The following is a 9,912-nucleotide window of genomic DNA, read 5'->3' as shown; positions in this document are numbered from 1 at the left end:
TTCAGGAATGCAATGAACATTTATTTCAAATGTGATTGTACAATAAAAGAGATTAATGTACATAATACATTACCAATTCCAGAAAAAAAAAAAAAAAAAAATAGAATCAATAGAGAGTGGCACCCTAGACTACAATGTTTAATTTCTTGAATCAATTTACAGTCGCCAGCCTCCCCGAATCATGGAGGAAGACTGCGCGATGAATCAGTGAGAGCCTGAGAAAGCTAAACGACGAGATATATAAACGACCCTTCAATCTCAATCTCTACATTCTTACGTTATATGCACTACGATATAACTTTATACACGTCTTAGGAATCATGGGACAACCTGTTCAAACCTCGGTCCTCAGAGGCAAAGCAGCGTGGCTCTTCCCATGTTGCTTGGCCTGATGTTGGGACCAGTACGAGTGGGCAGCTAAGACCCGGTTCAGAAGCTCCTGCGGTACAGGCTCTCCCCGCCTTTGCTGGGGGGCGATGCTCGCAGTGTGAACCAACGTCTTCCATTTATCCTGTACCAAAAAGCGAAGCAGCATGTGGATGCGATGAGAAGAATGATTGGTTTGCTCATATGGTTTTTGTTTAGTTAATGTTAAAGTTAGATCCAAGGTTATCCAGAACAGCTCATATGTAGCCCCATATGCTTTTTGTGCAATCATTCTTAGCTGTCCTAAGATTCAATACTCTGATTTTAATTGTATAAACCTATAAATATTTGGACTTGGATGGCTAATCCAGCACCTGCCAGCCTTAACTATACAATTTATCGGGACTCAAACCCGAACTGTGACATGTGCTCCGATACCACTTGTTAAGATCAAACACTTACCACTATGTCAAAAGCTATAGCTCGAAAGCGCAATTTTATTTTCTTATAATTGCTTAGAAGCCAACGGCACATTTTCGAAAGGCAGTGTGCTAGACTTGGCCCTTCAGGGGCCTCTGCCCAACAATCCCATGACCACCCGATGCTGGACATGGCCTTTCAGGCCTCTGCCCAACAAGATGACATAAATATCTATGACAAAAGTTCAAAACCGACATCATATGTGGAAACATCAAAGATATGGACAGAATGAAATGAAAGCTCGAGTAGTGAAAATCATCATATGTAAGTTGTCGAGATCAAATTAGATCACTCACCTTCAAGTCAACGTATGTGCGATGATCTGCATTCTCAAAAGCACGCATTTTAACATCACGCCACCTGCAAAATCAGATCGATTAGAAGTCCACTTCATATCGGGACCAGGAGGGAAGTTAAATGGTACTCGGGCATTGTTTCCCCGTACCTTCCTGTTCCGAGTTGCTCTACTGCTCCAACCAGTGCATCAACTTCTGCAACAGAAAACGGTCTTCGGGTCCTACGTTGTGAAAGTTCAGTGCCCTTACTTTTCCGATTCAGAGGAACAATAGCAAGTGCCTCGGGATTAGATGGTGGAACTGGCACCAAAGCTTTGGTGTCCGGATCACATACTTTAGTCGAGGGAACGGTAGGATTCTCGAACAATGGTACCAACTCACGGTTGCCCTCGACGTGTTTATCCATAATAATCCCGGGTGAGGGATCAGATGGAATAGTGGAAAGCGCCAAATCCAAGTTAGGACTGGCTGGACTCCTGAACATAGAAACATAATTTGTTTATAATTGTCATCATTTTCGAACAATATGCCCAAAATCTAGACCAAACTCAAAAAAATTTAAACATAAACCTTAAAATTCAAATTACCCGGAAACTTCTGTTTCCACAGCAGCACGTAAGGAAGAAGGAGCATCTTTCGGGGTCGAAATAAGAGAAACTTGGCTTAAATTAGGCTCCAACGTAAAACCCAATGCATTGATGTTTCCATTGTGAGATATACCGGCTTGCTTTAGAGTTCTATTATCGTCTCTTACCTTCTTTCCTTGGAGAACAACTCCTACCCGTAAACCACCCGCTACTATGGCTGTAACAGCCTCCATGACTGTTCTCTGTGGAAAATATTCATATTCTACTTCAAAACGAGACTCAGATATCCAAAACATCATGCAAAAAAAAAAAATTTAGACTTTAATGTAATCAAAAGATGATACGTCTCCAAGAACCAAGCATGCAATATATAGACTAGAACAAAGATGTTTCTTTGTTCAGAAATGCATAAAGGCGGGATTCAATGTTAAATGGGATATAAGAACACCAGATCAAAGAAATCCCGAGTACCTTCAATGATCCAACTGTTGCAGTTTCGGGAACCTCAATGTAAAGCTCGGGCACCTTGAAAGACTTGATGCTAAATTTTACTGGAAGTGAAAAGAAACCCCAAATCAAAATCTTTTCGGATATAGAAACAGATAACCGCAAATAAGAAACGAGGGATGTAGGGAAAAACGACTAAAATTAAAATCTTACAATTAGGGTCTTTAGACTTTTGGTGGCTCTTAACGAAAGCGGAAGCCTCGTTTCCTGCAAAACGTTGGCAAGATTACTTAGTAACACTGCATAAAACGAGGCGGCAGTAATTGCAAACATTGCAGTTAAACAAGGACCTCTATGTGTAATCACGGTCGAGCTACTATTGTCTCCGTTAATTCTCTTGTCGGGCAAATTAGAAATGCTTTCACTACTAGCCTCCTGATCATACGCAATAGCAAAGCTACGGTTACACAACTTCCTCCTCTTCGAGGAAGTTTCGAGGTGACATCTTTCTCGGGCATGAAAGATTTTCCTACTACGATATGAATGCTTCACCGCTTCATCTACAATATGCCAAACTACGGTGTTAAGAGAATATCAAGTGAAAATTGCTATAATATCGTAACGTATATATATATCCCACTTACAAGTGTCAGAAAACTCGCATTCCTTCAACCCAAGAGCTGTCTTTCGGTGTCTGGATGTCAGCATTTTCCTGATTCGTTTGTACCCAATGCGGGATTGTGACCTGAAGGGCTTAATCTTGGTGCTGTGTTTATAGCACCCGTAAGAATTTTCGCCATCATCTCTAACACCTAACTTTACATCGTTCCTGTGCTTTGCAAAAGAAACACGAGGAAAACGTTCCCTGTACAGCGGAAAATGTACACTACTCTCTGAGTTAACGAGGTGGAGGGTGTTATCATTCACATAATTCTCCATTGGATCCTTTACAGTGCAATCGTTAGCTACGGTTAAGTCTTCTTCTATATCCTTTACAGTGCAATCCCCATCGGGTTCACCTCGTACTCCATTATCCAAATCCCCATCTGCAACAACATTCCTACTGTTCTCCAACTTCACACCACAAAACGCCTTCGAGAAATCAGACTCCAAAACCGTAGAAGTCTGTTCCTGGAACGAACAATCTTTCGGATACAAAGATCCACCAAAACCATCATCGATTTTTTGCCCTTCAACGAGGGGATCAGATACAAAACCGCTCTCCACCGAGCTTCCCTGATCAAGGCACTCAGATTTATTCACATATTTCCCTGCTTCAATCTTCTCTTGCTTAACAATACCTTTCTCCTCATCTTTCACATCTGCAGCATTACTAGAAGCAGAGCTTTCACTCTCCTGCAAAAGCTTCCCAGCCACAGTGGCCAACAATTCAAATGCACAAATTTGATTATCCTCCAAACTTTTGAGGGGGTGTCTCCTCTGAATCAAAAAACAACAAATTTCACAGAAATTAAGGAAATTGCAGAGAAAAGGCTAATTCCAAAATATTTAAACCATCCTTACTCGAACTGATCTGGGACCTCTAGGCACACAGGGAATCTGAAACCCACCAAAACCATACTCCAATCTCTTCTTCAGCACCATCTCTTAACCAGCATAACAAGAACAGATAACTATGTGCAGTGAAATTATGGTAATTTGATCTGCAGGCAAAGATTTAATACAGTTTCAATCAGAACCTTAAGTAAAATTAGCAATTACAGAAAGATTGAAAAACCGGATTATAAGTTATAACCCAGCAAATAACAACAGCAACCAGTCAATCACAATCTCAGAAACAAGAAAAAGATTAAATTTTGAAGATTCAAATCTTTAATCAGCAATTATCAAATTGAATTCCCAAATACTGCAAGAGAGAATTTGGTTCAAGAATTACCATTCAAACAAGAAATGCCAAAAAAGTCAAAAATTTTAAAAACTGTTAGGCCATCAAATGATTCAAATCCCACAGATCTTATTCCAAGATATGATCCAACCCAAACCCACCTCCATTGAAGGCTTCAAGCTTAGAACTTTAGAACATGCAAAGCAGAAACCAGACTCCAATTCCAACAACACAACCTAGAAAATCCAACCCAGAAACATCTCATCAGAGCTCCCCAGCTGATCAACCTGAATTCCACCCAATTCCCACTTTCCCAGACTCAGATCAAAACCCAACTCCCCAAAAAGGAAAAAGCCACCAACCCAAGGTGCAGAAACAACCCAAATTCAATTCCCCATAACAAAGAACATTACCTGAGGTGAAGAAAAAACTGTACAGATTCAGTGTGGTAAGAATGAAAGAATGAACATTTTTTGTATATATAATTTGATCCAAGTGAAGAAGTTGTGGACAGGAATTGAAAACCTCCGAGCTGGGGTGAAAAACAAACAACCAAACAGTGCTTAAACCCCTTTCTCTCTCTTTCTCTCTCTCTCTCCCTCTATCGCTGATGCAGCTTTCGTGATTTTCAAAGGTTGTTTTTTTATAGGTTGAACACCACAGAACCGGACCAGCCGGTAAAAGGGGATTGCTGTCCGGATTATTGCAGGTTTCCCCCTCCCTTTGCCACCACTACTATGCCTATCCACAAGATGGGTTTCCGCCACGTGGATTTTAGCTGAGCTTCTTGGCTGCTCTGCTTCATTCAAGTTTCAGCATTTTTATTGAATTAATTATATAAATCATTCCATATTTTTATTACATCAATTAATAGTTTCTTGTGTCCTCAGCACGTCAAATCGTCAATGACGTGGGAAAAAAATTCTTTTATTGGTACAAAGATGATTGGAATATTCTCATACCTTAAACACGAGTTAGATTATTGTTAATATATTTTTAATCAAATTTGTTCCACATAATTTTTTTAGTGTTATTTATTTTCCATATGTAACTTATAAATTATTATACAAAAGTAATATTTATTTAGAATATATATCTTTTATTACGAGTTTGTATTGTAACCTAGCAAAAAGATGACGGAAATGCCTATTCATCTATTTTTATGCAATGTCTTTATTTTACTTTTAGATGTCTACCTATAATTGCTATACATTCAATAACTAGTAAAATACTTGCAAGAAGAAAAAAAAATAGTAAAGCTCTAAGAAAATTAGGACAATATAAATAATAAATACGTTGAGAACGATGAGGAAATATGAAATGGGTAAAGATCAATAAATGTATAATAAAGTAAATACAATGAACATGTTGTCAATGTGGTAACTCAAGTGACAAGTGAACTTTATTTGTGGGATGAATTTGATAGAATCTGGGTTCAATTCTCACAAGTGACGATTTTCCTTTGTCTCAGCTCCCAAGCCTCTCAAAAAAAAAAAAAAAAACTATTGCGAAAAAACATATAATTCTATCAACGGAGTTTTTGAGACATCAACGAAAAGCAAACTCCTTTTAATATTTTAATAGGTGTTGAAATGTTACAATTTTCTAACTACTTGTAAATTAGTTAAGTGACCAGTACATTAAATTTAGCTTTGTTATAAAAATATCATTTTGACCTTATTATGCATTTAATATATTATATATAGACAAATTGAAACTATACTTGTAACTTGTTTAATTAGTAATTTACTTAAATCAATGTATTTTTCTTTTATGTATATAAGATAACTTTTCTATTGATGGATAAGATATAGTTTTGAATGTGTATTATTATTATTTTATAATATATATATATATATATATATATATATATATATATATATATATATATATAGGATCGCGTTCAGGTACGTACTGGCCGCCCAGGAGAGAACTGCGGACGAATCACAGCGCGCCACGTGTCCGGAATGTAGTTGCACCTAACGTTATAACTAGGTGCACATAGGTGCACCCAAGTGCATAAATGTTAACAAGGTAAATTACTTGCACCTGTAACTGAAAATAGGTGCATACGTGCAAGTAAAATGTATTACAAGTGCAAGTAAATTGTACAATGAGCGTCAATACTAAGTGCACCTAATGTTATAACTAGGTGCACCTAATGTTTTAACTAGGTGCACATAGGTTGCACTCAGATGCATGAATGTTAACAAAGTAAATTACTTGCACAAATGCAAGTAAAATGTATTGCAGATGCAAGTAAAATGTATTACAGGTGCAAGTGGATTGTACAATGACCGTCAATACTAAGTGCACCTAATGTTATAACTAGGTGCACCTAATGTTATAATTAGGTGCACCAGGTGCATTAATATTAATAAGGTAAATTACTTGCATTTGTAAGTGAAAATATTTGCGAAAATAGGTGCATGGATATTAACAAGGTAAATTACTTGCACTTGTAAGTGAAAATATGTGCAAAAATAGGTGCATTTGTAAGTGAAACTAGGTGCACCAAAGTTCTAGTTATTTACGAAAATGCCACCGCGTCATTTTTTTAAAATTGCATCTGATTCGTTGATCTGGACATGTGGACGGCTGTGGGGCGTTCTCATTTCCTACTTAGGCGGTAGTTCGCACGAGAGTGCAACCCTATATATATATATATATATATATATATATATATATATATATAACACAAAATTTAACCAAAGTTTTAACAAGTAAATACAAGTTAATTATATGTAAATCACACAATACACAAATTAATATAAAATTTTTGATACAATGAACATTGTACCATATATATATCATGCTCTCTTCTTCTTCTTTTTTTTTTCTTCTTTCTTATAATAATCAAAAATTTGTGTCCGCTCTTAATTTTTTTTATTTGAATAAATATTTATTTATTTTTAAATCTATTTGGTTGGATAGATATATCTAGAATCTTGGCTTATAGCCTATAGATCATATCATGTGTTATCTGACTTGTGCATCCCTGTCAAGATTAGCCTGGATCATGTGTTAAGATCTCTGTCAAACCAGCTGCTTCAATTCTATGTTAAAATTGGATTGTTTGGTCAGTGAACAATAGGAAGCACAACAAATACATTCTCCTAATTCAACATTTGATTTTAATGTTTAGATCTAATAGGTTGTTCGGTAGATATCAAAGTTCAATTTTATTGACTTTATCTACTCATCTTCTCGGTCTAACCCGATAAACTATGAATAACCTAAGCTACTTTATTTGTTTGTGTTCGTTTATCGATTAGAGTCACAAAACGAGTTTTATCATAGCACATCTTCAAATAACGACGGTTTGTTTTCTCGTAAATTAAAATTGAGCGTTTTCACGTGACAAAATTTAAATCAAAATGTATTTTTTTTAATACAACTAACTCTATTGCATTGTAGATCAAAATGTAATTAATTATTTTCAAAAATTGATATTAATGGTTCTGAGTCATTACAATACACTTGAATATTTAAAAAAAAAAAAAAAAAGTACCTACAATAGATTAATAATATTCTTGAAATGATATTTGGGAGAAGATTAACAATATTCTTGAAATGAATAGTTAGGACTTAAATCTCAAACATAGCATATTAGCTTTTTTTTCCCCTAATCATGAATCTTCAACCTAATCAGCTCAAAAGTGTTTGGACTGTTTTCTTCATTTGTTTTGGTACAACATATATAGAAATTAGAATTGATAACAATGAAAATCAACCTGATTAATTTTCTTGTATGGTCTCCCAAATCACAATTAAGTTCAATTAGTGTTGGACGCTAAAGAGAGAGAAAGAGTGTAATCCTTAACCACATTCCGTATTAGTATTTAATTCTCGTATTTTATTGTGTATTTTTAACATTTATGTTGTGCATGTTTAGTGAGAAACTCTAAAAATGCATAATTCAAGTGCAAGTCCATACTGAAATAGCAATCTGCACATGATCTTTTATATGCGTACGTACACCATCAAGTATGCGTGAATGCACCACCATGTGTTTAGAAATGCACCAGAATGAAATGCACAAATATACGACACTCTAGTGCATTTCTGAACACGCTAGTGCATTTCTGAACACGTGGTGATACTTAGTAGTGCAGATCTGCACATTAGCACGGAAATTAAAAGTCTGTCCATATAAGAACCAAAACTATATATATATATATATATATATTATCCATGAATCTTTCATGTAAAATGAAAATACAATACATGAATTAATTTCATAAAGATATATCTATAGGTACAGTATACTACCATGCATATTAAATAAGTTTGCATATATAATACAAGTTTAGAGATAATGTATTTATTGATTGCACTTAATAAATTAATATAGTTTATTATAGCTTTATGGCACAGTGAGCACACATATTTATGATAAGATTGAAGTTGTGGCCCAGCCAAATGACCCGGTTTTCAGTTTCGTTTCGCAATTGCCGACCTTACCTGGGATCATATATTTCAACACCCATGCATATATCTAACCTACCCAAGTTTATTTTCTCCATCATATATGCTCAACTTTTTAAAAATCTAATATATAACATCATGTTCAATATAAAATATTTGATTACAGATATTATCATTTTCATTCTTTTAAAGACAAAATGCTAATATAATATGTTGTTATTTTTTTTATTTAATTATTTAACAAGTGTTTATTTTGAATCGACCAATAATAACATAACAAACCAGCATTTTATGATAAATCACAGATTTGAACTCTAGTGAGGTATTGACTTTTTATGCTTCAATATGTTGAGAAAGTATGCATAAATAGATATTACATTGCAATATAGTCAATAATACTAAAAAAAAATATTGTTTTGGATAAATAATTACGATTTATTATTTTTATTATTTTTTTATTATTGGAAAAGTTGAAGAAGGTATTGAGAAGTTGAAACGTGGTGGCATGGCTTAGCCGCCAAAAAGAACATGGAAAGGTAATACGTAGTAAGAGTTACGTATCGTAAATGAGTTCATAATTACTCCGTACATAATAACATAAGTACGTGGTTAAAGGTTGTGAGTGAGTTTGGTCTACGCCAAACATTAGACTATTTTAGAGTGGATTGCACTATTCACGTGATCTTTTAAATCATCGATTTACTAAAGAAAAATGTAAATTAGAAGTGATGTGATAAACATGTTCCATGTCGAACTTATAAGGCCGAGGTTTTGTTTGACCATTGACGATTAATAGTTAGCATATTAGGTTAGCGATTTTGATAAGTGGATAGTGATTTATAGGGATATATTTGATAAAATTAATTGCTTATTATTAATTGTTAACATGTCAAAAGACATATATAGACATCAGTATATTTTATAAAAAATAATTCATTAATTATTAATTTTATAATAGTTTTTAATCATAAAAAATGAAATTAAATAAATAACATAAATATGTAAACAAACAAATAAAAATAATTATTAATTATTACTTATATAATATTTTATCTAATTATATTTAAATAATAATTTTCATTAATGTTTATAATTTTTAATATAATATAATTATAGAATAAAAGAAAAAGAAACAAGTTTTTTAAAAAAAAATAAAATTAGAGAATGAGACTCCCTTATAAAAGGGGAGCCTCATGCTTATTTTGGGAGGGGTAGTATGAAAACAAAATTAATTTTTGCCAAACCACCAAGGCGTAATGTTGAAATTTACGATGTTTCTGAAGTTGGTGATTTACAAAAAGTTGTTCAAATTAGTTGAAAGTTTTTGACATTTTAACACTAATTTAAATCACTAACAAAATCAAATCCGCCAAAGTAGGTCAAAACACCATTTACCAAACAAAATCTAAAATATAGTCTGACGAAGCGGGGGAAACTTGATTATTAAAACAATAATCAAATT

The 9,912-nt window shown here is 34.2% G+C and overlaps 1 protein-coding gene across 2 annotated transcripts; it reads right to left on the bottom strand.

Moving 5' to 3' along the window:
• Nucleotides 1-4,645, bottom strand: LOC115999047 (telomere repeat-binding protein 4-like). Of its 2 annotated transcripts, XM_031238783.1 has the most exons (11): nt 4,436-4,645; nt 4,184-4,258; nt 3,701-3,840; nt 2,821-3,616; nt 2,527-2,736; nt 2,390-2,443; nt 2,201-2,280; nt 1,730-1,971; nt 1,292-1,618; nt 1,143-1,206; nt 1-511 (listed from the first exon to the last, which is right to left on the bottom strand). In XM_031238783.1, the coding sequence occupies exons 3-11, from the start codon at nt 3,779-3,781 to the stop codon at nt 335-337; spliced, it is 2,031 nt and encodes a 676-aa protein (XP_031094643.1). In that variant the 5' UTR covers nt 3,782-3,840; nt 4,184-4,258; nt 4,436-4,645; the 3' UTR covers nt 1-334. The 2 variants fall into 2 exon arrangements, with proteins under 2 accessions (XP_031094643.1, XP_031094642.1); XM_031238782.1 differs by lacking the exon at nt 4,184-4,258.
• Nucleotides 4,646-9,912: the final 5,267 nt, after the last annotated feature.

Source organism: Ipomoea triloba, chromosome 12 (assembly GCF_003576645.1).
Source record: "Ipomoea triloba cultivar NCNSP0323 chromosome 12, ASM357664v1".
NCBI lineage: Eukaryota > Viridiplantae > Streptophyta > Magnoliopsida > Solanales > Convolvulaceae > Ipomoea > Ipomoea triloba.
This window is presented reverse-complemented; position numbering and strand designations above follow the sequence as displayed.

What these genes read in the sequence shown, in the direction of transcription:
- LOC115999047 (XM_031238783.1), bottom strand. Translation starts at nt 3,781, where the DNA reads ATGGTGCTGAAGAAGAGATTGGAGTATGGTTTTGGTGGGTTTCAGATT. An exon ending in CAACAGTTGGATCATTGAAG is followed by an intron (nt 1,972 to 2,200) that starts GTACTCGGGATT and finishes TATTTTCCACAG; the next exon opens with AGAACAGTCATGGAGGCTGT. An exon ending in GAGCAACTCGGAACAGGAAG is followed by an intron (nt 1,207 to 1,291) that starts GTACGGGGAAAC and finishes CTGATTTTGCAG; the next exon opens with GTGGCGTGATGTTAAAATGC.